The sequence below is a fragment of the Gallinula chloropus genome (assembly GCF_964237585.1).
Source record: "Gallinula chloropus genome assembly, chromosome: 2".
Classification (NCBI taxonomy): Eukaryota; Metazoa; Chordata; class Aves; order Gruiformes; family Rallidae; genus Gallinula; species Gallinula chloropus.
This window is the reverse complement of record NC_140086.1, coordinates 127524182-127552089: the sequence shown is the minus strand read 5'-3', so window position 1 is coordinate 127552089 and position 27908 is coordinate 127524182. Positions and strand designations below refer to the sequence as shown.

The following is a 27908-nucleotide window of genomic DNA, read 5'->3' as shown; positions in this document are numbered from 1 at the left end:
GTCTCTGTTCACACACACCCACCTCCCAAAACCATCAAGTGACAGACAAGACCCTGTCTGAGCCATTGCAATCCCTACAGCAACTAGTCACTGTAGGTCAAGTTAAGGTCATTGCAAGGCAGAGAAAAGAAACTCTTATGACAGTTGTATACCAAGTATCTGCCTTAACTGCAAATTAAATCCTTATTTACTTTTCTGCAAGAATAAGAGGTCTAAAAGATATTACAATACTAGGGGGGAAAAAAAAGTTCATTAAACTCATATTGCAACATCTCATGAAGAAGCTCACAGTATGAAATTGCTGGCTGACTGAGCTGTGTGTGGAGTCAATGGAAAGAAGGAGAGAATAAAAACCTCAAATATTAATAGTTAATAACTAAAATGTAATTAATACAGGGTTATACTGTATCACAAAATCACATTGTATCATTGTAATAGTACAAATTCTTCTTCATAATTTCTTATATTTTAGAAGGGGCAGCAGTAATTTATTTCTCTTGAAAGCATTTCTACTATCATCAATTGAAAACTGGCACCACATTCATTGTATGTCTCTCCTGCAACTCCAGTTTGAAGTGACAGGTTGTATCTTTGGACATAATCTCCCGTTTGACTTGACAGGAACACCCACATGTAATATATTTGGTGCACTTTTGAAAATCCTTCTACAGTGAACACGCAGACAAAAACACAGGTAAATGTGAGTCAAAATTGATAATTTCTGAATATTGGGGAAAATTACAGAAGTTTATGAAATATATGAAATATATGAAAATTAACAGAATATATGAAAATTAACAGAAGGAAATAAAATCAGAGACCTTTTTCTGGGAGGGTGGAGCATGTTTACATCTTTCTAGACTTTCTTTCGTTTGCTTTTTAAGGTAATGAAAAATGTTGAGAGCCTATGTGCAAGACTTACAAATAGGGCTGACCTGTGACTTCTCCAGCCTGATTTCCACCCTCTCTACACTTAATTTCCATGCCATTTATTTAAATACATTAAAACTACGGAGTTCTATCTCATCACAGTGAGTACTTAATCATAGTGACTATTACATTTGTTGGCTTTTATAGGAACTATCTGATTAAAGAGTAAAGATAGTAACTCAGTAGTATAAAATAAACAGATTACCCCACAGACACTTAACAGAAATCAAAGACACAATGCTTCAACCTGCACTAAATTCCTGTTGAAATGGATAGACTTAAGTAGATGCTTAAGTGTTTTATGCTGAAATGGAGCTCTATTAAGGTACTTCAAATGACTTACTTTCCCATGACTACATATAATTTAATTTTTTTGATCTTTAGCAATAAAGGGATGCCAGTCAAAATGTTATTAAAATTAAAGTTTTGACAGTGATGAACTAATCATTTGTCACGTGACATTTACTGTTTCTATAAGCTTCTGTTTCCAGGGTCCAAAGCTGAAACTAGCAGGTTTTAATATATACTAAAGTTTTAGCCTTCAGTGCTAACTAAAAATATACTAATAATATTTAACAGAAGTTCTCTCTCAAACATCGAAGATTTGAAGTATCTGACCTATGAATTTATTAACATCTGGAATTAGGGGGAAAAAAAGACAAGATGGAGAACACCTTCAAAAGCTTCAATGGGATACAGTGCTCCACAGTTCAATAAGCTTGTATCTGCTTCCACAGTTAGTTATACTTGTGTTTCCCTTCTGCCTCTTGTCAATAAAACAGAAGACAAAATAAACCAAGGCAGTTTTATTACTTGTTTGTCCAATCAGCAGTCTGCATGAACTACCTGAAAATAGAAAACCCCCAAAATCTTGAGCACACAAGAAGTTGCCAAACCACATATCCTCTCCACACTTTGTTTTCCATCCCGTAGCTTTTTCTTGTAATTCAATAGCAAAGGGGGGAAAAAAGCTATTGTACTTTACTGCTTCTTGTGCAGCGTGATGAAAGAACTGACTCAGAAACTTGTTTTCTGTTTTCAGCTGTATTATTTGGTCTAATAAAAGCTTCTACCTCTCTGTACACAATTTAGCTTCTCTGTATTCTTAAACCATGATGTAAAGAACACTCTTACTGTGTTACTATGATTAGTACTGAAACATTACAGATATGTATTATTTGTGTGGCAAGAACTTAATTTGCATAATAATACAGCACTATGGCAAGAATTTATGACAAAAAAAAAAAAAAAAGAACTGATATTCCTTTGTGGTTCAGCATTCAGGAGCAAGGGAAAATGGCAACTCAGACTACTTTTAGACTCTGAGGATTACTGCACCCAAGGAGTAATTTACACACATCCCACAAGAAATGGCAGAGCCATAGGAAATGCCACTCTTTACCACATCGGGTTACATTTGACTGACAACTGCATTCGGCCTGTCTTTATCCAATTAAGCTCCATCTGTTCCTCGGTTGGACTGGCTGGCTTGAGGCCTCTCAGCAGAACATCCATTGTATGTTATTGCATCCACTCCCCAAAAACCTTTCACTGCCAGTAGTCAGGAGATACTTCCTCAAAGCATGACAGTGGGTAGGGGCAGGTGACACGGATGGGAGCGGATGTGTGACACGTGAACAACCTGAAAAGCCATGGGTTTAGTAACTTCGATACATCCAAGGAAGGGTTAAATACCTACAAAATAAAGTAAAAAGCACCATTTTTCTTTCACTATATAGTCTGACCAAAAAAGCTTCTGAAACCAAAATTAAATACTGTGTTCCCTTCCACTCCCCAACATATACACTCTAAAATAAATAATGGCCAAACTGATTTAAATGAAATTCTGTAGAAGAATTTGTGCTTGGATGAAAATGGCACATTTGAGCCTGAAGCAAAAGTAAAACCGCCAAGTTATAAACCTCTCAAAGGGAAGGTTTATAATGGAAATGCCAACAGACCCTTAACTATAGTGGAGCTGTTAGGTGCCAACATATAAATAAATTTAGTTTTTGTGGTCACTTACGATAAATTAGATACAGTGCAAGTGGAAACAGTAGGGTTCTCATTCAGTAAACAGTAACGGCCAAGAGTGCATGTTTGCATTTTTAGACAAGTATAGCATAGATGTGATGCTGGCTCTGAAACGGAGTCTATAAGGGTCGTTTGGGCTTTTTTAAGTAGTAAGCAAGCCATATTCTGAATTCTTGAGGGCTTGTAAAATAAAAACTCCTTAACAAGCTTTGCTGCCTACTGTTTCAATCTTCTAAGAATCCTTTAACCAAGTTACCAAAAAAAATATGCTCCATTCAAGATTGGTCTAATTGTCTACCAAGGAAAACAAAACACTAACTAAGGGCACATAGCCACATTTAGTGTTAAGAATTACGAAGCATACTAATACTGTGGGAAAAAAGTGCCAGTAACTAAACAGTAACAGATTAATCACCTTCTTTATTAGGTGTGCCAGTGGCTATATCACTAATAGAAATGCCTTCCTATAGTCCAGTTTGTTCTAGCACAGGAACGATAAATAAATGTGATCAGGTATGTTCATTTTGGCCCCGGGAGGCATTTATCACATTATTTCACAGCAGTCAAGCCCCACGCCTTAGCACGGTATGTTGAACAGTGAGGGATGCTATTAGTGCTCTCTGCAGGAACTTCCATCTTGGACAGGGTGGGAGCCCTGAGAGGCAGCCAAGAAGCAGGCCAAGACTGCTAAGAGGATGCTCCATCTCAAGAAACTCTCTCCTGCTTGCCAAATTCACATCAGCTTCTCATTTAGCACTTCCGCTACTAAACCTTCCCACTGCCCCGGCATCAGCCCTAACATAAATTCTAAGTTGAGTATCTGCAGAAATAGGGAAGTTATATACACCCATATCTTACTCTAACTAGAGGTCTATTACAACAGTGCTTCACATGATGATAATGCTACCAAAAATTCCTTTATCCAATTGTCCTCTAACATTTAAAAGTGAGAGGAAATCTCTATTCTTCCAGTGTACTCGATATAAAGTGCCTTACTCAAGGCAAAAACCATTTAGCTGCTCCCAAATACTCCTTTTGGACTACTAGCAACTGCAGCAATTCTAGGAAATAGTTTAATTGGAAAAATATTGGATCAGAAATGATCAGAAATCAACCATGGTTGAGGAGCTAACAGTGTATAGTCACATACCTGTACAGATTATTTACAGGTTACTTCTATACTGATTTCTAAAAAGTCATGATTTTAAGCAAAACCAAGAAACCTTACACAGGTGAAATGCAAGTAGTGTGCTCCTCTGCCAGAACTAAAAGACAATGTGACTTTCTCTGTACTCCCACTGGCATACTCTGTACTCCCACTAAGAGCCATGAGCTACACGTTCCCATCATACATTCTCAGAAAGTGAAGGAACCATGGATTAAAACCAAAATGACAGCAAAAATGTTCTGTTTCTGACTGCATATGGTTAAATTATATAGTTTTTGAATAACTAGGATCTTACATTGTCTGCAGTAACTCATATCAAATAAAGCAAGAGGAAAACAATTACAAGACAGATTAATATAGTTGCCAATAACCTAAACTACACATTAAAAAAATCCAACAGTTAAAAACCATAAAGGGATACTATAAAATAATTATGTGGATTTATTTAAAAAAACATAAAGGATTTAATAAAGTGTTACACAGTGTTTCACGCTTCCTCCCACCCCTATTTTACTGCAGATGAATTTAACATTCCTTCACAGTACACAATAATTATCATAGGACTGCTTACAGAACCAGGAACAGCAACGGAAGGGTCAGCACTAGGGTGACACTTCCATGTGCTACTCTGTTCCTGCCAAGCCACCCTTTAACTCTTCTGATTAACAGATACAGGTTAAAGCTGTCTAAGGTCTAGGAAATTCCATACACTGTGTCCCAGCGAAACTACAGGAATTAAAATGATAACTAAGTTTTAAGGGTTAAAACTGTAGGTCAAATACAGTGCACTAAGTCATTTTGTTTTCACTTCAGGTCCTATGATGTGCTTGGCATGAAGAGAACTGCAGTTAAAAACTCCTTCAGCTCTGGAACTGCATCAATCTCCTCTGTCCTCAGCATTTCAGTAGATCGAAGTGGTGAGCCAACAGGACCAGATACTGTTGGACAAACTGAAAAGTGACTTGACTTAGTTTGTATGCCCACAGCTGAGTTCTAAATGTTTAGCAACTGTAAAAGGCAACACTGTTTCCCTTGCAGTTTATTTAATGGTATAAACATGTGGGCTTTTAATGTGACTGCAGGAGGAAGAATTAGAAAATCTTGGTATTTCTATGTGCTCTCTGTGGATTTTAGGAGCAGTCCTGCTAAGGACAAAAGCTCAAGCTATTGAATTGTCACACAACAAGCAATACTACAGTAAGCACTATAAACACAGATTAATTTTCAGGGAGTATTTCTGCTAGAACATTCTCCCCTTTATTACTAGCGCAACTTAAGAGACTTGTGAATCAAAGATGCCCACTCCTACAAGAGAACTTTCTGCAATGAAGCAGTGACATGGAATGGCTCCACACTGTCAGATAATACTGTCACACATAAACCTCATCCCTGCCCAACTCATCATCGTAATTTTAAAAAGGAAACACAAGTAACCCCGAATACCAGCATCATCCACCTGGAGGTCAATAGAAGATCAGCTTTCATTCCTACTGATCCCAGATTCATCCATTTAAAGGATCAACAATTTACTTTTAAATATCTACACTACAAAATAAGTGCACTTGTCCTTGTCTGCAAAGTTTCCCCCATCTGCTTTTTGGGGTTTTTTTTTTAAACTTCTTTAAAATTGTGTAAGTATTTAACAGGCCTACAAAGGAGCCTTCTTCAACACAGAGTAGTCTGCATGAGTATGTCCTATGACTTCGGTTCAGGTACTTAGGATGCTACAGTTTCTTCTCATGTGCCTACTCTAAGATCTGCAGATCTTCCTTGCTTCCTTTTTTTTAAGCATCAGGAGTGGCAACCACAGACAGAAAAAGTCTGTTTAACACAATGCTGAATTGCAAGCAGTTGTCTGCTTTGCATTAAGATTCAGAATAAGTTGCATTTTCTGCAGTGCTACCTCCTGTGCTTGTAGCTGGTGGCGACTGTCCCCACGCTGAAGGCTGCTGTACAGGCACAGCACACTCCCAGTTCTATTCTGTGCTGGACTTTCCAGTTTGTCCTTCCTGCTGTGGTGTGGCTGGGGGCCGACACGTGTGCCGTCCACCTTCAGCATAGTATGGCATTAGGACTCAGAAGGAGTCTGGGGGTTAGGAAGGTCTGGTGCTCCTCATCCTCACTGTCCCAAGCATATGAGTCATGCTATATTTTTTGACTAGATGAAAAATACACACTTTGAGAGTGAGTCTCCATTTAGGAGAGCAAGAAAGAGAAAAAGAAGCCTATGAACATCTTAAACCAAACTAAACTTTGCATAAAGCTTCAAAGTCACCACTGCATTCCGGAAACATTTCCAACCACCACCTGCAACTCCTTAACTTTAAAAGTTCTCTAGAAGCAATCAAAATTTAAAAAATAAAATGAAATTAATTTTTATTCCCTAGGACTTACGACAGACTGAAATTTGACCATCTTTCTTACTCTGCGTATCTTGGAACACTTGACAGGAGAAGCCAGATATTAGCATTAAAGTAACCACAAGCAAACAGAGCAGCTATTAGGAATGCGGTAACAGTTCACATACTGCCATGGATATTAGAACCAGTTTCACTGAGGAAAGGAATGTTGGCTCTAGTTCCACAGTTATCCCTTACTCCTTTTCAAAGAGTGCCACGGGGATTTTTAACTTCCATCTGGACAGTTTTCCTTTAACTGTTTTTGAACACCATGTGTGAGAACACAACTGAATTGTAGACATTAGAGATGGAAAAGACCTATTAGATCATGTAGCCATCCTTCTGCCAGTTAAAAATTTTTCCCTACAGAATAGTTCCTAGCACTTTGCCCAGTACAGTTTAAAGCATGTCGAGATACTTGGCTTCCACTATCTCCTTTGGAAAATTATTCCACAGTGTATGAAGAACGTCGTTAGAAAGTTTTTCCTGATGGACACAGCATGCATTTTTCTTTCCTTAATAATTTCCAGCCTATTATTCCTGGTTATATCCCATTGGGCCAGCCTGAATAACTCATCTTTACAGCTTTGAATAAATAGAGACAGATATGTTTCCCTACACATCGGTCACTAGTTGGCCACACTACACACAATTTTATAGCCAAAATATACACTATACTTTAATAAAATCAGTCATTCCACCCTTTTAGTCATTGTAGGATGATTGTCTCCACCCCACTGAACATTTTTAGATGAAACTCTCAACAAACCTGTATATTCTTCCTTGCCTTCTCTTACCTTTTGCATTCTCCATAATATAAAATAAAATGTGTAATAGACTCACAGAAGAAAAATACCCTTGCAAAGTCAGCACATCAGTAACTGTACTATCTAATTCTTCTGCAACAGCAGCTGTTGCCATCCTTGTGATTTCTGCACGGGTTTTATACTTCCTCTCTCCCTAATGTCAAAATTTGTGTTTTGCCAATGTGCAGTGTTTTAAAGATCTCCATTCCTTTCCATTTCTCTCCAACACAAGAGGTCTATTAAACTAGCTTTATTTTGATAAACATAAGTATTGTTAAATAGTTTAAAACACAAGTTATTAGGAATTGGAAGATTTTAAGCATCTCAGATTTCAAGATATTTCTTTGTCCTCATTTCAGCTTCCTTCAATCAGTTCACCCCATCCTTCCCTGCTTTTATCAGTTACTTCCTGCACTACTTTTACCTCATTTAAATTTCAGAATCACTCCATGATATTTTACGTACTACCTTCAACATTAAGGTTGTACATTGTATTTTTTAGATCACAAACATCCCTAGATCATAAACCTTACAAAAAAATAATACGATCAGATGTATTCAGCAAAAATGTAACCAGAGTAGTTCAGAAAGATGTCAGGAAAGAACAGATGAGTCAAGACACAGACTAGATGAGGAAGAACAGAGGAAAGGAGGTGAAAATGCTATGCCAGGCACCAGAAGCAGAGGAAACATTGTGGTCATGCTGAGTACCCACGCTCAGGCTTTAAAAATAAAGCATACAAGCCTAAATCCAGAATAACATTCAAACAAATATTGCTGTGCCTTTAGATCTTTCAGAATTACTAGCTCTAAATTAATGAACCTGCTTCATCTGGACAGTGTTTCAAGGATCCAAACAGATATTCCAATCCTGCATCAGCAGGCCACAACCAAAACCAAACAAACCCTCTTTACCACTGAATACAGGAGACTCCTTATTTGATGTTGTTCATTAAAAAAGTACATAATCTCTCAAATTGGAGAGGGAGAAAACCAACCAACTCTTCCGTGAAGTGCACTGCATTTCTCTAAAAATCCACGAAGCAAAAGAAAGCAGATACAGCCTAGGAATGACAGTTAAAAAGTAGCTCTATGAATGCTCTCCAACAAAGCACATGTCCATTCAACCAGCTTTACTCCAGCAAATATTGCTGATGCTTCCTTATGACAAGAGAACTCACAGGCTAAGAGATGCAATGTTTGAAGCCCTCAATGTTTATTTTTTATTATTTGTTCAAGTCTTAAAACATCTTTCAAATAATCTTTCAAATCATCTTTGCAAGTGTTAGTGTGCACAGACATAGTCTTAACTTTTCTCTGCTTCCTTTGGAAAAGAAACCTTCAATGTTCAAATATGAGAAATGCATTCACAAGTTATTCTGTTCCTCTAATCTCTCCTGTCAGTTTGATTATGCCATTGAAATACATTCCCTTCTCCAGAATAAGAAGGCATACTTTTCTTTTCCCTTTGAAACTGGGAACCATGAAATACATTGTCCTTTGAAAGGAAATTAAAGAAATGATCTCCATAGTATGTCTAAACATTCGTTTTCCTTCCCCCATGTTAAGTACAGATCTGGACACACAGGCAATAAACCTGGAATTCACCCTTTAAGGACTAAAATTTTACTTTACCAAAGAGCCAAAGTCTCAATTTGTCAGTGTTACTACTCATATTCTTTCCATCACTTAATGGTGAGTTGGAGCTTATGGAAGTAGTACTGTAAGATGAAACATTTGAAATGACAGCTGCAATAGAAACTTCTACATTTTCTAAACATCCTCAGTTCATGGTTCCTACAAAAAAAAAAGTTTCATTCTAGTATTTATTAGCATTTGAGTGATGACATCTCTTATTAACAATTGACAGTCTGAATTCTTCACTGACAACTATCTTGACTAAAGTAGATAGCAATAGGAAAGATCTACCTAAGTTTCATTAGTGGAACTAAAGAACCATACTTGCAAAAGAATTGAAAACCAGTTACCCATACCTCCAAAAATATAAACGCAAATCAAGCTGTCTCATCTTTTTATGAAATTCCATCAGAATGCAGTGCAACTTACTTGGAGCAGAAGAGGAGCTGATATGATTGGAAGTAGAAGGGAAAAAGTTCAAAAGGTAGCACCTGAATACTAACAATGCTTGCAAAGAAGAAAGCATCGCATCAGAAATAAATAAAGAAACCCACACACTACATTTCATCCACTGTACTTTAGACAAAGCGTATTTTATGTACTGAATTAAAAAGAGAGAAATGTTACAACAGCATCAGTGAAACCACTAGTAAAGTTTACTCTGGACTGCGCAGAGAGAATCTGTATCAGTGAAGTCAGTGGGAGGACAAATGCAAGACAATTCTTCAAGGCTAAATTTAGATCTCTGACTCAGCCAGCAGTGTCCTCAGTGCCAACAGAAGTCAGTTTAAATACGGTTCTGTGACAATGTGTGCTTTGAAAGCTCTTTATACACACAAAGATGCAGAATCCAGTTGTTGCAAAAAAGATACATCTGCCCCTCTAGATTAAAAAAATATCATTTAATAAACATGAATTTTGAAGATGCTTCCTCACGTGTAAAATGCTCAGAAAGAGCTCACAAATCAGGGCAGCACTGTGACACAACTTTCTCATGTGGACCTGCAAGAGATCCTAATCCCACAGTAAAGCGATTGCTATCTCTAGAAAGCATTAGCAGCATAATCTGCATGCAACTACAGGGATGAGAGGTATTTTCCAAAGTCAATTAATACAAAATAACACTACAGTAACTTGGTGCATCGACTTCCACTTAATGGGTCCTGACTCTAAGCTGCAAGTAAATGCTGTAGGCCAATCATATGAAGACCACACTATAGTGCACAGGCCCATCTGAAAAAGATCAAGGGAACGAATCTTCCTTACTCTCAGGGGTAAGACTGCAAACAAGCCACTAAAATCTGGTACTAATGCTAGGCCTTAAAATACTTAATTTCTAATGTCAAGACAGGATTAAAATCATAACCATGTCTCCATTAGGTTTATAGACCAAGCAATTTTCAATTTATTATTTAGTTTGTGAAATAACTTGTTCACAGTGCAGATGAACATTCACGTTCATCAGGCAACACCCAAATACCTAAAAACACAAGAGTGAAATTGTCTGCCAATAACAGTCAGTAAACAGACAATTCTAAAGACAACAGTTGAGGCATGCTGATTTCTCTTCCTCCTCACTGTGTCCCACAAATGCCCTCCCTCAGACTTCTGCCAAGTCTACTGCATTGCACAGCAAAAGAATAATGCCTGCCAATTTCTAGAGAGCTGAGCATACTTATCCATTTATTGGTTTGTCTGAAGGCCAACAATGCAGTCAGGACATAGAAAAAACACCCCAAAGACAAGATGTGATAGAAAGACCAAAGCACAACTTTAAAGTATTTTCTAACATACTTCCCTACATTTCTAGTAACTGTTCATTTTAAACACGATTTGTACAGAATGCTCCTTGGCATTCAGACATACTAGTAAGTGAAGTATCTATCCTCTTCCCCTCCTTCAGAATATCACCCACACTGTAACTGACACCAAGCACCAAATAACTTGTATTCAGATAAGCCAAAACCACCAAAAACCCCAGTTGTATTCAGACTAGTCAGCTGCATGTTATCACATTAACCCAATCTTGGCATTACCTTTTTCTTTTTCAGGGAACATAACCCCTAAACAGCTAGGGTTGTCTTGGAATCAAACCTTTCTTGCTTTGTAGCTTCCAAAAGGTAGCTAATTCCCTCAGGTAAACGTATTTGAGGGAGAGGGTTTGAAGGGAAACACACAAAAGACGGCCTCACCCACATTCATCTTCATGACCTGAAATTCAGGCCACATTCTTTCTTGCTTGTGCATCATACCTTTGACAAACTCTGTAAGGTCAAATTCTCTGCTACCCTTTGCATTATTATTCTATTTCAGGTACAGATCTCTGAATTATCTCATTAAAGTCAGGAAGATAAGAAATTTTTATGATGCCACTTAAATTAATTTTCAGTGTGGACTGTAAAAAGCCCGAGATTTTCCCCCACAAAATGGGTTTTCCATTCTAGGGATTTTAGAGAAGAATTCAACAATAGTGACTATCAGCTGCGGTTCTGTTTTCAAACTTTAATTTTATGCTTCTGCTCTCTTCTGTCTACAAAATTAAGAAATTTCCTGTATTATTTTTAAACAAGAGATTAAATACAGTATCAATAATTAGCAACTTCAAGAATACACAAATATCACCCACATTCTTCAACTGTTTTAAACACAGCTTTTCTTGACAATGAAATTCTTTCTTCCCTCCTTTCTTCTCTAGTAAAAAAGCAGCAGAACTGCTTAATGATAACCAGTCTTTCCTTAACAGAAATAAATGGATGGACCGCAGAGATGTGAATAGCTGCATATAAAAGTAACTTTATTAAAGCAGTTAAATTGAAAGGACAACTGTACCATATCATGTAAAAGCACAGTTTCTCCAGGACTAACATGTCTTGGGAAAAAAAGAAGTTTCTAAATTCTAAAAGTATTCCTAAAACAACATTCATTTCTTTAATGTAGTGGAACAAAAAAGAATACTGTACATAGATCAAAGACAAGCAACATTCATACCAACAAGGGCACAAATCGGTGGCTGAGATTGCAAACAAAGAGACAATGTGTCTGGTATGAGGTAAATTGTTAATCAAGCCTTACCTCCAGAAACTGGAGCATCCATGAAAACAGCTCCCGTTTTTTCAACTGCTTTGGCTAATTCTTTTGAAACTGCAGGGTCTATAGTACTGGAATCTATTAGCAATGAGCCTTTCTTCACTTTCCTAAAAATAAAGATATATTATTATTATTATTATTTGTTGCACAAGACATCTGCAACTATTACTATGGCACTGGCTTTCCTTAGCATGCAGAGTCTTTGCTACACTAATAAACACAATGTTTTAAACTCTATTGAGCAAAATCTGTTCAGTATGTATACTGCTGAGTATGTGTACTGCACAATTTTGAATGACTCAGATGCATTCGAAGTAACTGAAGTAAATGTTGATACAGCCTAAGATTTTATATATACAATTTTTATATGCATATATACAACATCTTAAGTTCATATCAGAATAGTCTGGCTGCATTATTTTAATTATTGCTACAATTTATTCTAACACCACAGAAGCCCACTACAGATTTGAAGCAAACCATGGAGAAAAATTTTAAGTTTTCCCATGGATATAGCTAGTAAATTTAGGAAGAAGAATTGTATCCCAAACTATAGAACACAAAAAGTTGCATATGTGTTTAAGAAAATAAAAATAAATTAAAGCATATTTTTAGTGCCCTCAAAAATTAAACAATGATGATATTTTTATCCCTCTTCCCATTCAATTGCACCATGATTTAATGTCCACTGGGTCAGCAAACACCATGAAATAAAACACTGTAATTTTTCAGTCATAAAAAGGTGAGTAATTTAAAGCTACACATGACAGATGAAGAGTCTTGCTGCACTTTGCATGTTGGTGGCAGTGCAGTGAGTTTCACTGAACTTAATTACCCAGATAGCTGGAAATAGTCTCTCAATATATACATATAGTTGTGGACCCAGCTGTAGCTCCAGGCTCAAACACTGCCACATGCACAGATCTTACAGATCTTGCCTTTTTCACAGAAGGGATGAGCTGCTACAGATAATTTGAACACATGCAAATGAAAAGCAGCATGGCAGATACAGTGCTACATCCTTTCCCCTTATGTTCAGTGGCACAGGCCCCTTGGTAACCCAGCGGGATGACCAAGTTTACTAAACACTCCAGAGCATCAGTAAAGCTTAGAAAGCTTTGGAAAATGATCAAAAGCAAAGCAGTTGCCAAGGACCTGGTCACTCAGAGCGACAATTAACCACTACTCTCAAATCACACTTCTTTGACTATGGAGAAACTGCAGCAGCACGGGACTCCTTTCCACATCCTCTGCTCCTCGCAATGTTTTCCACATCTATGTACTCAGATGATTAACTGGCTGTATTATACCAGCAAGTATAATCGGTGCCAATCGGTCTTCAAAGCACTGCCATCCTGGATACAATTCTCCTGCAGATGTTTTCCCAGCTTTCTGGGTCTGATCCAATTACCCTTCCTCCCTGAAGGGCCTGAACTTCTGATATGTGGATCTGTCGAGTCCTACATTGTGGGAAATCAAACTAAGGACAGCAAGGGAAGGAAGCGACTATTATCTTCTGTATTGGAATGAGATTAGAAAATTCTTCTCCTCTAATTTTCTGGTATTTTCTTTAATTTCTTATACTGCACCTTGATACTGTCCAAAATCAGTAACTAAAAAGCTATCATCAGTTGTAGACAATCCACTGTTCTTTTTGTCTGTTCTGTGTTTCTTCCTGTACATTATTAACCAGGATAGCATGAAGATCCTACATGATCCTGAAAGGTATTGAGTAGACTTAGTCCACTAGGAGCAATGCACAAATGGCCAGAAGAGCCTTTTAAATGCCACGTATTTGTTAATTTGGCAAGTCCAAAAATTTTTCAGTATTAGAATTCTGCAACCTAGAGATTTTAGGGTAAGTAGAAAGCCCTCCACAAAAGTTAAAGCACACTGCTACAGATTAATCAAACTTTTGTGTAATAAACAGACAAAGAGAGTAGAAATCAATGAAGCCTTTTCAGCTATTCTATGCTAATGCACTTTTAATACCATGAGGCACAATGATATATCTTCAAAACATTTCATTTATAGCATTTGAAGTTACTTGTACTTGCACTTAAAAGTACTTGACCAAATAATTGCTGCTAGAAAATATTATAGTTATACTTGTCTGTATTACATCATGGTAAAAGAAGCACACAGCTGAGAAGGTAGATAACAATTATCTCAAATTCACAGAAATCATTATTCTGCTGAAAATCAAATCAAGACTTTAGCCAAAAGACATTCAAAAGCAAGCACAGTTTAAGAGAACTCATGTAATCAGAAATATCAATGATGACAAAACAGAGAACATCAAATTAAGTGCCCTGAAGGCACAGCAAGAGTACAGCAACAGTGATCATCTGATAATGTAAAGCAGCCTTGAGTAGGAGTGGGAATTCTCCAGGCTACAGCAAATTCTTACTTTAGAATTCCATTTGCTCCTGTGTAAACTTCTATCGCGTTGGGACTGGAAGGCAGCATGGTAATAATTCTGTCTGCTCTTTCTGCTACATCTGCTGGGGAATCTGTTACCTTTTAAAGAAAAAAAAAAGAAAAAGGAAGAAAATTTTATGTAAGCTTCCACTTCCAGAAAAAGAGATGTTTGCTGAGTTTGTTTTTAGTATCTGCAGAACATCAGTCACAACTAAGCTAGGTAAAAAATAAGAACACAAGGCAAACTCTGCTCTCCTAACAGAAATGTTAATTAATTGGATCCAGTAATAGAAAAAATTAAAAAAGAAAAAAAAATTGAAAAGGATGTCCTGTCATGGAAGTTCCTCCAGAACAGCCATCAATAGGGATGCATGCATCACATCAACCCATTCATGGATCTTTGTTTCATTAGAAACCTTGCATCTATATAAAATATCACTCTACAATGCTTCCAAGGAGGTACAACACTAAGGATGACAAAATCCACACTTTTTTTCTTGGCTTATATACAGCATTGGAAGACAGAAAGACTGTTTAAAAAAAGGAGAGAAAAAAAATTAATGCACCTCTGAGCCTCACTTTAAAACAAAATTTAAAATCAGATAAACTAACTGATGTTTCTTGCAACCTTATAGCTTACTTTTTTAAAAATGAAAATTATCAGCTTGAGTGTCCTTCACCAAAAATGCCTCAACAACTTTCAAATAAACATACCTAAAGGTATGGGGGGTACCTTCCCCAGCTCATTCTCAGAGGTGGGCAGTATGATATTTAAGATATGTACACAGCAAATGAAATACTGACAGCTAGAGTTGTGAGCTTTGCCAATGAACTCGAAGAGCCTAGAGTTTTGCCCAGGAGGCATTTGCCACTGAGATTTTCGACCAATACTAGTTTTAAATAACTAATTTCTTTTAAGTATGCATTATTAATACATTCATAGATCTGGGAAACCATCAACAAAAAACTACAGGTTATTTTTTTGTCTTTAGCCCATGAGGATCAAATCTAATCTGATTTCCCTTATTCAGGTAGTTCTGCTTAAAGGAATTGGGTTCCAAGCAGGAAGCAAGATGAGCTGAAAACAGATTTTGTTTGTGGATAGGGCTGGTAGTATTCTCCAGTCATTGTGGCTGAATGATGAAAAGTACTCAGTATTACAATGATTTATTCTGCTAGATACATGATATGCCTTGGGTTTTCAAACTTTAAGAATATGATGTACACACTTCCTACTCAGTGTGGATAAGTTATATTTTCCATATCACATGGCTTTAGGGTTAAAGAAATTGCAGTTTAACAGCTGCCTGAAAATTTGGCTCCTTTCCATAATGTAGACAAATCAACAAATTGATGACCTTGTTTCACCATTCTTTATCTATTTATAACTACAGGTATTGATACTAAAGACACCTGTAAAAATACTTTTTACATACAATGCATTTATAAAATGTCAGCATCAAATAAAGTGTGTTCAATAGACATTTGTAAGAAATACTAAATAAGATCTTGGAGGACTTTTTAGATGCAGCATGAGAAACCTTTTTATTTTACTTTTTGTAAAATAAGTAAAAGAAAGAAAGACATATTTACTGAACAAAAAGATCAAAAAAACAAAGAAACTGGCATAGATATGACTTAGAAACATGCACATTTTGTTTTGACTGAATAAGTTAATACATGAAACATCTGGTATAATGCAGTCATAAAAGGAAACATACCCTGGTCCAAAGAACAAAGGTTAGGAGGAATAAATGAGGCAATTATAAGCAGAAAAGCTTCTATACTCAATTAGTTAATTTTATGACTTGCTTCCCTGGAGACCGGAGAGCCAAGCTCTTTATACAGGAGTATGACACCTTTGTCTTTAGTTCCGAGTATCTGTGGTTCGGTTCAGTCCCAATGTGTATTATTAGAAGAGGAGAAAGGAATTGTGTAATTGGAACCTGAGTTCATATACATCGCCTTATTTGAGAGTATCATCTCCCTTATTCTCAAAAGGTTTGCCTGTTATCAGCTGAAGGCTCTGTGCCCCATTTTTGTCTTTCAGCTGAAGTTGAAGAACATACTACATTGGACACACAACTTCAAAACTACTTCAGCCTCACATTTCCACTTGGCTATGTAGATGGGTTTTGGTTACAGATTTAAGCAATGCTTAAGCAACACAGATATACAGAGAGCATAGTAGAGTAGTCACCTACACATAAATAAATTTATTCCATTCCTATCTTTCAAAATACTAACATGTTTTTTACATGAAATTAAAACAGTATGCAGACTGTGACAGTACTTGCACAAACACATAAAGGAAAATAATTTTGCTGCCTTGAAGGAGGTAGCATAAAAAGCTGGAATTAAAGAGAATTGTCATTCTTGGTCTTTTAGTACTCTAACAAATACGATTAATAATCCCAGAGGAATCCTATCTAGCTGTTTTTAACAAGCAGCACGTATTTCTTTTTTTAATTTTATTTGGAACTTCCTGTCTTAGAAATAAATTTGAATAATTTGAAAGGTATTAAGAAACATTAAGCATTTTAAGTCACTAAGAAAATGTGTGTAACTTTAAAAAAACAGACTAAATGCTAATTGCTGATTACTAGCATAGATCATATTGGGTTAGAGCAGCAGCACACCTAGTTCTGTATGTGTTCTAATACTTGCCACTTCAAGAAAACTTTTGCAGTATGCGACTGGAAGGAGAGACTTTTATTCATACTGGCGGTTGGTTTATGCCCTCCAATATGTATATCTCCTTATATTTGTTCCAAGATACTTCCCTATTATTTTAATATATTTACCTTAAGTCAATTAATGTTTCTGCTTGCCTGAAATGGTGTTCTTGTTGAATACACTGGAAAAAGCCCTATTTTTATGCTGCTTTACACATCAGATGACTTCAGCAACACTCTCAAACCTCCAAATTTGAGGTCAGATTTAAAGATACATAAGCTGAAATAAAGTGACACGTACACCTGCTCTGTGAGAAAGTATGTGAGGACTATGGGGAAGGGGAGACAGACAGTAGAGAAAGAGCATGGAAGCAGCCTATTCACTCACAGCACTAGTCAGTATTCTCCCTTGTTTGTAACCTCGCAACTTGTCTCCAAGTGCCATCCCAAGTGGTTCCATATGTTCCTGCTCAGCCAGTTTTTCCCCTTACTATTCACCATCAGCAAGCAGGTGGCTGCCTCGTGACATAAACTACCTCCCAGTTCTTTACTTAAAAGTCTAAGTGGAGTCACAGAATATGCAGACATAGGATCAAACATCCCCCATCCTCTACATATCTTGGTAGCAGCACTGTCTGTAAACAGTGGACATTTGACAACGTATCCTCTCTTGGGGGGCACCTTTTCACCTCTGTAACACTCCTGATGGTTTTACTCTACCAGCCAGACCAAGCAGAACGCAGCCCTTGGAGCCCAGTGTTCATTCTACAGCAGTTTCTACAAGGCCCCCTGGACTCACAAGTTTCCAAGTTCTGAAAAAAAAGTAGGGGTAGGATTTACACCTATAGATCAAGAAGAGGAAGTTATGTTCACAGATTTTCTTTAAGTGTGTTTTATTTGTATTTAAGCCTACCCATGTATTCTCTTCGTGATTTACGATCTTAAAACATACTTTTGGCTTTATTTTTAAAAGCATTACAGTTCACCTTTAATATCACACATTAAGCCTTGCAGTGGATACCAAGGACTGTATTACTATGGCAAAAAGCTACCCAAATGGGCAGCCACTGCAGAACATGAATTAAATGTACAACCAATTGTTCGACAGAGATTTCTTGTCTATTTGCCCAGCCTCTTACTCAAGACAGTTCTGGTTCATGTTGAGGGTGGCAGCTGCTTTAACAAAATAAATACAGTAGCTAGGAAAAGAAGCTGAAAAGCCTGCTTTCCACCTTAAGGCCAAGATTCTGTAATTATTGAAGGGGAGTTGCAATTAATTATCAACAGGTGTACTGTATCATTTTATCTTTTGAGAATCTTGACATTACCTCATTATTTAAAACAGCTGAAATTAGCTCCAAATTTCAAGGCATCTGGTTCCTCTATCTTGATATACAATCAATTTCCTTGCCATCACTGGAAGATTCCCTCCTATCCTCTACCCTGTCACATCAGAGTATTATTTTCACACTGGTTTCTCCTTAGTTGAGTATATTCTTGTTTCGGTGTTTTATGCACCTATCCACCCACAACTATCTAAAATACTACTACTTTAAAGCATGTAAAAAACATTTAAATACATTTCAGACCCTTAGAAATTACCCAACCATCTGAGAGACTGAATGGGTTTCTGGGTGTATTATTGGCTCAACAAAAGCAATAGCACTGACTGGAACAGGGCCAAGATTTCCCAGGGTGTATGGCAGGAAGGTAAACCTCCTTAATGTGATCAATTTCCTTCCCTCCTTTTTCCTTTTCATTCCTTCCTCTTCTCTCACCATAACCTTCCTCACCTCCAAGAGAATAAGTGCTTAAATAATTAGATTTTTCTCCTGCCCCTGAGGACTGCACCTTGAAGCAGCAGGAAAGCTCATATGTCCCAACAACCCTTACAGCTATGCCAGCAGGAATTTTTAACTAGGGTCATTTAACCTGAAAAGGTCAAAATAGGAACCAGATGAAAAGCAGCCCACTAGACCTGGGGGAGGAGGAAGCAAGAGAAAGAAGGGAGGTGAAAGAACAGGACATCAACCTACTATCATAAAAAGGGGGGAAAAAACAGCTAGAGAAGTCCAACAAGGTGGCAGTTGTGGCTAACAGCATGATGTGGGGTGGAATTGTGTCTTTGCTCCAAGTGAAACCTGGTTTAGTTCCAATTGTGATCTTAACTAAGAAAAACAGAGATTATGTAAAAAACACTGCATGCAAGAACCATTCAATACATACAGTTATTGTTGGAATAAAGAAAGTTTATCACTATACCTGAGCACCCAAGTCTTGAAATTCTTTGCAAGCTTCTGGGAATACATCATATGCAATAACCGGATATCCATGTTTTACCAGGTTTTTTGCCATTGGATTTCCCATGTTACCCAGCCCAATGAATCCAACTGGGGTTTTGGAAGCCATTGCCCTAGAACACACTGATTTCAAAAATAATAAATATCAATATATTTGATTTTTAGAATAATGGGTAACAATAATGTAACAAAAGCTAGCATGCAATCTGTTTTCATTGATTTAAACAACTTTACACTTCAAACCAGTGGAAATCTGCAACCTATTCCCCATAATTTAAACTGCAAATTACAGCTCACATTGGGTCACAAATACAATCTAAGAATGGTTTTTCTACATAGAGAAGAAAACTATTTTAAGTTGGAAAATATGGATGTTTCAACAAACATAGTAATAATCAAACTTGAGCAGTATCTCTGAAAGCTAAGGTCTGCGTTTCAGTCTGAGAGGACCTCAAACACAGACTTAACACACGCAGGCTTGTGTCTATCTAGTTATGTGTCTAAATCCTGAACTGGATTATAAAATTCAGTTTTATATATATTTTACAGGCTTTTTATTTGCAACTTCGGCTGCAGCCATGGGATATAGCACCTGTTCTCCAGAAGTGGACTGAGGCTGACACTTCATGCAGCAACTCACAGATAATAACTGGATTCTCCTGATCCTGCAGATATAAGCCACTAACCTAAAGGTGAAAGCCTCCGTAATAAAATCACTGCAAACCCTTTGAGCCACGGAATCATCTGCACTATAGTTGAAAAGCAAATACTGAAGACTAGAACAAACTGGAGTATAAATGCAAAAGTGTAGTCTTTACAGGAGTAACCATTGTATTCTGTTGCCATACTACCAAGACAAAATTCTAAAGCATAATCTACAATCTACAGAAAACACCACAGTTTCCGTCAGTTACTTTTGACAAGTAGTTAGTGAGTATCAAATGCTGGATTTTAAGTAGCATTGCAGGCATATCCAATGCTGGACACTGAGTAGGGTTGCAGGCATCCATCTACTGCAATCACTATCTCATCACTCTCAACATTCCTAATCCAAGGGCAGCAAAATTTGGCAGCATTGAGACCTTCTTGCCGATTGCAGAAGGTAACTCCTCCTTTATGGCAAAGGAAAACATTATACAGAATAAGCACCAAGGCATGTGGCAACTAAGCAGCCAGAAACAAGGCTAAGAAACTATGGAACTACTCTAACGCTGAAGAGCACATACAGAAAATGTGCCTAAGCTGGATCTAGACTCTAAGAGGTCTCAATGCTTAGCAAAGAATCCTCTCTAGGCCAATAACACTTGATTAATCATTTTAAAGTCTTTCTGACTTTAAGCTCCTTCTTAGCCAGCAATGGTCATGCTCTTTCATCTGCAGCACTATTTTGGAAGTGCCACATTTAATAAATCAGGTTCGTTGAGAGAACTTTGGTCTCAGGAAGTTTCCACAGATGCCTCTAGCAATTACATAGCTAGAGAAATAGCACAAGTTAAAAGAAAACTGCACTGGCAAAACACTTAGTGTAAACTAAGATAAGTCAGGAAAAGAGCACATTGCTTTTTAAAGAAGTGCTAGATGTCAAATCTAGGAAACAAATTAATAAAGAGCCTGAAACACCATCATCAGCCATAGTAATAATTTTGGAGTCTTTTCTTCTCACATTTTCTATGAGTCAGTCTTCCCCAGTATATCACTTACACTAATTTAAAACTGCTCCTTTTGCTAGCCCAAAGCTTCCAGCTTCCTCTGGAGGTCAAGTCCTGGCTTTCCGCATATTTCTGCCTCTACCCCTTAACACTAGTGGATCTTATTTACCTTGCCTTCAAAAAAGCTTTCAAAACGGCCACCTCTAGTATCCTGGTAGCCAAATGGGGAAAGCATGCATGGGACTGGACCACAAGACTGCCTGACAGAAGAAATACTGACTGGACTGTTGGGCTTACCGTGGTTGGTGGCTCAGAGACTAGCAACAGACAGTTACGTGATGTTGCTCATGGGTCAGTACTGTGACTGCTTAAAAACTGCATCAATGACTATGATGATGGGACATATGCACCCTCAGCAAGATCATGTATGGCACCAAACTGGGTGGAATGACTAAAAAACTGCAGGGCAGGGCTACCATTCAGAAAGACTTGAGAAACGGGTATCAAAAAGTTCAACAAAGACAAACACAAAGTCCTGTGCTTGGGGCAGGAATAGTCATTGGAGGCTGACAACTGGCTGGATAGGTTGCAGGTCTGTGGAAATGAACCTGTGGATTACTGTAGACAACAACTTGAGCACGACTCAGTAGTGCATCCTTGCAGCAAAAGTTTAATTACATACTCTCCTATGTTATCAAGAGCATACCCAACAAGACAAGTAAGTTGGTGATTCCACCCTGTGCAGCACAATACACAAGAGATATGGTCAAATGGCCAACAGCCCAGCAGTCATCAATTAAGCCTGCTTAGAAGCCCTGTGTCTAAACATCAGTTTTCTTTGTTTCTGTGAATTCTAAGTAACCTTATCAGAAGAATAAATCTGGCTACCATGTCTAGGCTCATTCTTGTGGACTCTTCAGTTATAATCTGATCACTTATTCTCTCCACAATCTCATGAACATCTAACCATCACTGCAAACAAAGCATCAAGAAATCTCTTAATCATCTTCAGAAAACTTTCTTGATAGCTTTTTTTCTGTATCAGTGATGACAACAGCATTACGTGCTTACCACTCATACCTACAGCCCAGAAGACCCAGCCATGATCTTAGATCTCATTGATTCCTTCTCCATCATATCTGAGATCTCAGCTACCTCAGGACCTGGCCAATTGCCTCAACAGACATACTCCTGCCTTGATTTTCATGGAAATATTGTGAATGGAGAAGGCCATTTTGCGCATGGTACTTCATGTCACTTCTCTGTGTTCTGCCTTACTTTACTATGTCACAAGTGACTGCTTTGCTTGGACAGCTTTTCATGGCTATCATCACATCTTACTACTATGACATCAATTGGTAATGGGACTACAATGACAGGCCTATTGCCAACAAAGTATTTCTAATACTTCTCTAAGGCAGCTCTCCACAATGTAAATATCCACAAAACTAACTCGTTCTTCTGCTATAAAGCCTTCCTGAAAAGTCTTCATTTTGCAGAATCTCCAGAAGGTGTAGCAACAGTTAAGCTGGAATCTGAGGCAACATGCTGATCAGTATTATTAGTTCTGCGTCACTATATGCTATTATTTCCCCTTTTGTCTACCTTTGTTGATTTTCTCTTGTCTCTGTTCATGAATCAGGGATAATTTTCTATGCCAACTAGAACATATTCAAATCCACAGGAACTGGGACCTGTTAGAGAAGTAGTCCAATTCTTAACTCAGTTTCTGATTCCTTAGTTTGGTTTAACTTTTCATAGTGTTAAATTAGCCACTTAAAAACCGCTTTAAAAGACTGATGAAATTAGCTCACAGACATACCTAACAGAGCTGATTTCAATTAAATTTGAATCAACTGCATTTAGAATCATGGCACATTTTTAATGACTACTTAAGACAGTGGGGGTTTGCCAAATGGAGGATGTTTAAGACGACACAATTTTTCACATCCTCATATTAGATGGAACTCCACAGATTCTATCATGGAAAGTCCAGCTTGAATATCTGGGCACTGTTTACCATTTGATAAGTGGCACAGGCATGGTTTCAAAATAACTGTATACATCCAACATCTAAGGATTGATATTCTGCAAACCCACACACACGTACCCTTAACTAATCCCATCAACTGAATAAGCACTTGCAGAAACTGTCACTGTGGTATTGAGCCCATTTTACTTCAACCATAACATCTACAGTAGCCTGCTGCAATCATGTGGCTGGAAAAAAGCTGAGGCCACATTCAACTGCTAACATCAGTTGTAGGAGCCATAGAAACTACTTTTAAAATAATCACTGATGCCATGTGCAACTAATACTCCTTCACTGGGAATAGAACTGGCATCACAGGTCAATCTATAGATCAAGTTAACTGTGAGCAAAACCAGCTACAGCTATAAAGAGTCTATAAAGAATTTGGTCTTTCCCCAGGAGATTCTTCATTATTCTCTTGAGAGAACATGTGCTTGCAGAGTCCCATGCTTATGAAGACTTCACTGATGAGGAAGATCAGTTTATGACCCTCTTGACATACCGAGGGCTTGTAAGCAATGCAGATAAAAGTTTTGCTTTGAAAAGTCAGTCTACAATAGAAACACTTGACCTAATCTGCAATATCACAAGAATGTTATCTTAAAAGTAATTCAATTAAAAAATTACCAAGCGTTTATGAATCTCTGAATGCCTTTTCTTGAACAAAATACATCCATTAAGAGAGTAAATTCAGAAATGTACAGACTACAGACCTGTCCTTAGAATACCTCTCCAGTCAACAACCTTAAAGTTGTCTTTTCAAGCTTCTGCGTAAGGACACTGAAAGCTATTTTATTTTTAACCGAAATGATCACAGCTACAAGTTCAGATCATTTCAGATGTTTACATTTCATTTTACACTATCTCCTAAAGTAATGGCTCTTGCAGTTTCAAGAAAGAATTTCAGCTCCAGTGGTGCCTTGAATTCACTGCAAATGCAAGACTGCACAGACAGTATAATATGCAGTGCAGAGGACATCTCTTTGGATTCAAACAAAAAGGAACTACTAGCTGGATAGGACCACAGACAGCAGAGATGGAAAATGTCCAATATGCTTGTATTCGGCGAGAAAGCACAGTCTAACTGGCCAAGAACAGGACTGAGAATTTCAGTCTCAACTATATTACTTAATTTTGGGCTTTATAAAATCTATTTTGAACAATGTTCATTGAAGCATCTAGTTCCTGGGATGGAATCCCGAGCTCCACAGTCAAATGAAACCAATAAATCTAGCACAAGGGATAACAGCCCCCATATTCCTGTCCCGTATGAATTTCCTAATCAGAGTGGTTGCAAGTCACATGGGAATTCTTGATCTCCCTGGATCAGTGAATCTTGAGCTCTTTTCCAAGACAGTAGGTGCAATTTAACAGGACCATGGGAAGATGCCCAGAGGAAGCTCAATGCCTGAAGTTGCTGGTTTTGCTCAGACCTTTATGAGAAAGTACAGTTGCGTATGAAGTAACTTGACAAGGAGAGATAATCATGATGATTACTCAATCTGAGTGATTAAATGAGGGATTTTGCCACAGATTTAGCATCTTAGCTCTGGTACAATAAAAGACACCATCCCTTTCCTCCTTTCTGCATTGAAAGCAAAGATTAGAGAGAGCTTATGTGTTTGGTGCAGGCTTCTCTCTATGGAAACTCAAAAAATCTCTACTGAACTAGATCCTGGAGGGAACTAGATAGAGAAATATAGAGACGGCAGTTGTATATGGACAGAATCTTTCTGCTTCTAGAAGCTTTTGCCAATGGAATTCAAACTGCCCCAGGGTCGCAGGCTTTTAAAGGTTATGCAATGACTTTGAGAACTGTGCTCTGACAAAATAATAATTTAAGAAGATTACAAGATTCTAAACTTGGCCAACTTTACATTGAAAACATCCCACTTGCTTTTCCTTGCCTCTGTAAAGGTCTGCTGATAAAATCCAGACATACTATCTTGTAACAGTAAGTCTTCTTACCTCTTTTTTCTTATCTGTAGCCATACCTCATTAACAATACATTAAAGACAAAACCATGTAGTATATGCTTTTCATCTAAAAGGAGTATCAAGCGTACACTTGATCCCTTAATTAAATAACATGCTGGACTTCAGAGCAGCAGGTCTTTCTGTCATAAACCTTGCTTAGTAATTAATGCTTCTCTGCATCAGAGCATGGCATCATTCAACAATTCAAACACAGCTCCTTCATCAACACAAGTACTGTTTAACTATTAAATGAATAAGTCTCTACTACTCATCCAAAAGTACTTGTGAGGATATTTTCATTCTCCTGTCTTCCTTGATGAGCAGCTCCCTCAGCAGATGAATCTTCATTCACCAGAAAATCTTCCTTTCTCAACTGCGATACCTCATTAATTCCCCCTTCATCCTCTATAGCAGTCCCCAAGAAGGAGTTCTTCACATCCATCAAAACTGTATTTTTAAGTCAAGTTATCCATACCCTGTCATAGAATCATAGAATGGCATGGGTTGGAAGGGACCTCAAGGATCATAGAGCTCCAACCCCCCTGCCACAGGCAGGGCTACCAACCTCAGGCCTGGATCTACACAAGGTTGCCCAGAGCCCCATCCAACCTGGCCTTGAACACATCCAGGGACGGGACATCCACCACCTCTCTGGGCAGCCTGTTCCAGCACCTCACCACTCATGAAGCATCTCTGCCAACAACTGTCAGATGCAGACCACAAGACTACATTGTATTAACAACTTGTTAATACACAAAACATGCATATCCAAGATCCTCCTCCAAAATCTGCCCTTGGCTCTTTTCCTCCAAGATGATTTAACACCCTCCAGTGTAAACATACAGCAGAAACAGTCCATCATTGTCTGCACCACGTGCAAACAGCAAGTGACCAAGTAACTAAGAAGCATTCAATAAACGAAGGAAGCAGCCCACTCAGTAACCAAGCTGTGGTGTTGGACAGCTCTCAGAGCTGGCAGAGTTCCTTCACTAGGATGGCATTTCACGCAGAGTGCCAGTTGATGAAATCTCTCCTCAAAGGACAACTTTTAGACTACTCAAAACAAAAGGATGGCAAACCTAATAAATGCATTAGATATGGGGAAACCTCGACATACAACTAAGCAGTAGAGCTTAGCAGTTAAGAAGACTTACTGCTTAGACCTTCATCCCATAAACACTTCTCAGAGTCAAAAGGACTTTCAGCACAGTCACTACTAAGTCAGAGCTTAAACGCTGTGGATGAAATTCTGTCTGACGAAAGTTTCTTGGGAGAGTCACAATTTCTCCTTAGATTTAGCCACAGTTTCTTGCTCAGGTCTTCAGGCAAAGACAAACTATATTCTTCAGCCTTAAGAGTCAGTGTACTGTTTTGGGTTCACTTCACACTAAGACATGAGATCCCTTCAATTTCTCTACGTTAAACATGACCATTGGAATACTGACCAAGACAGTGGGTTTCAAACCTCTTACAGAAAATACCTGACATCTACCAGGTACAGAAAGTTCAAAGCACACTGAGAGTTACTGTTTTCAATTGTGGTATCGCAAAGGGCACTAAACACACAGACAGGTCTCCTCTATTTAACTTTACTAGCATGTGACCAATGCGCCTGCTGTACCTGAGCTATTACTTAGCACAACACCAAAGTAGCAAATATAAAAAAAATTATCATGCATTAGCACAAGAATCAAGCAAATATAACACTGAAAGCTGATTTCAAAAACAAGTGTCAAGCACTTTCATTGATCAGTTCAAATGAGGTTTAAAGGGGAATTACAACTTCTAAGAAGTTTCTTACTTAAAAGTAATTAAATAATTCCTGAAACCCTTTAAGTGTCAAGATTTTGGAATCACATACCATTTAAAATAATACATTTCTTCCACTTTGCTACTTGAAAAGTCTTCACCTACTTGTCTTTTTAGAGCCTAACTACAGAGTAACATACGCAAGCAATGGACAGCTATCAAAATGGCCCTGAAAAGACTACCAAAGATATCTCCAGCACTTAGGAACAGCAGCGTGATTTCCAGGGCAGAAAAGGGAGGTTTTGGGCTCCAGTTCTGCAAGTATGTTCTTCCTCCACTTGCACCAATGGGCCGCGTAAAGGCGTCTGTTCTTTCCACCGCCCGTGAACCAACCACACTCAGAGCCAGCGCCTGCAGAGCTGGAACCGGAGGAAGTGCCACTGGATTTACCTTCAGTTGAAGGGAAATAACCGGATACAATGACTGCGAGGGCTGAACTGCCCGAATCTAGGTGACAGGTACTGCTAACATGTCGCTGGTGCCACAGGACCCGCCTGGGGGCTCTGACAATTCCCAGGCACGCTATTTTAAGCAAACGAGTGAGAACATTTACTGAGCTAAGCCGCTCCGAAGCTCCGGTAGGGCCTCAAATAAGGCAGGAGCGGGAGTCGCTTCGCGGGAGCGCGCCGTGCCAGCAACGACCCTCCCAGCGCTCGCCCGGGGGGATCCCTCACCGGGGTCGCTGCACGGCGGGGCGGTTCCGGGGCCCGGCAGGCTCCGGGCCGGGCCCGCCGGGTGCGTAGGGCCCTCGTGCCGCTCAGGGCTGCGCGGCAGCAGCGCTCCCCGGCCGATTCCCTGGAAAGGCCCGGCCTTTCCCCGCCCGGCGACGACCGCCCGGCGGTCAGAGCGGAGCCGCTCAAGCCGAGGGGAGGGGCAGCTCCTTACCCATCGCCGCGCGGGCGGCACACACCCGCCTGTGCCAGCGCCACCAGCCCGCAGGTCCCCCGAGCACCACAGCCGCGGCCATGCTGCGCCCCGCGCCGA

General features: G+C 38.7%; 1 protein-coding gene across 1 annotated transcript in view; it reads right to left on the bottom strand.

Annotated features, from left to right (window-relative positions):
• HIBADH (3-hydroxyisobutyrate dehydrogenase) overlaps window positions 1–27908 on the bottom strand; it is an 80333-nt gene extending 52425 nt beyond the window's left edge. Inside the window, exons 1-4 of the mRNA XM_084260217.1 lie at window positions 27810–27908; window positions 19421–19581; window positions 14473–14582; window positions 12048–12169 (exon numbers count right to left, since the gene is read on the bottom strand). Of these exons, the coding sequence (XP_084116343.1) occupies window positions 12048–12169; window positions 14473–14582; window positions 19421–19581; window positions 27810–27891 (475 nt within the window). The 5' untranslated portion in view covers window positions 27892–27908. The remainder of the gene's footprint in view (window positions 1–12047; window positions 12170–14472; window positions 14583–19420; window positions 19582–27809) is intronic.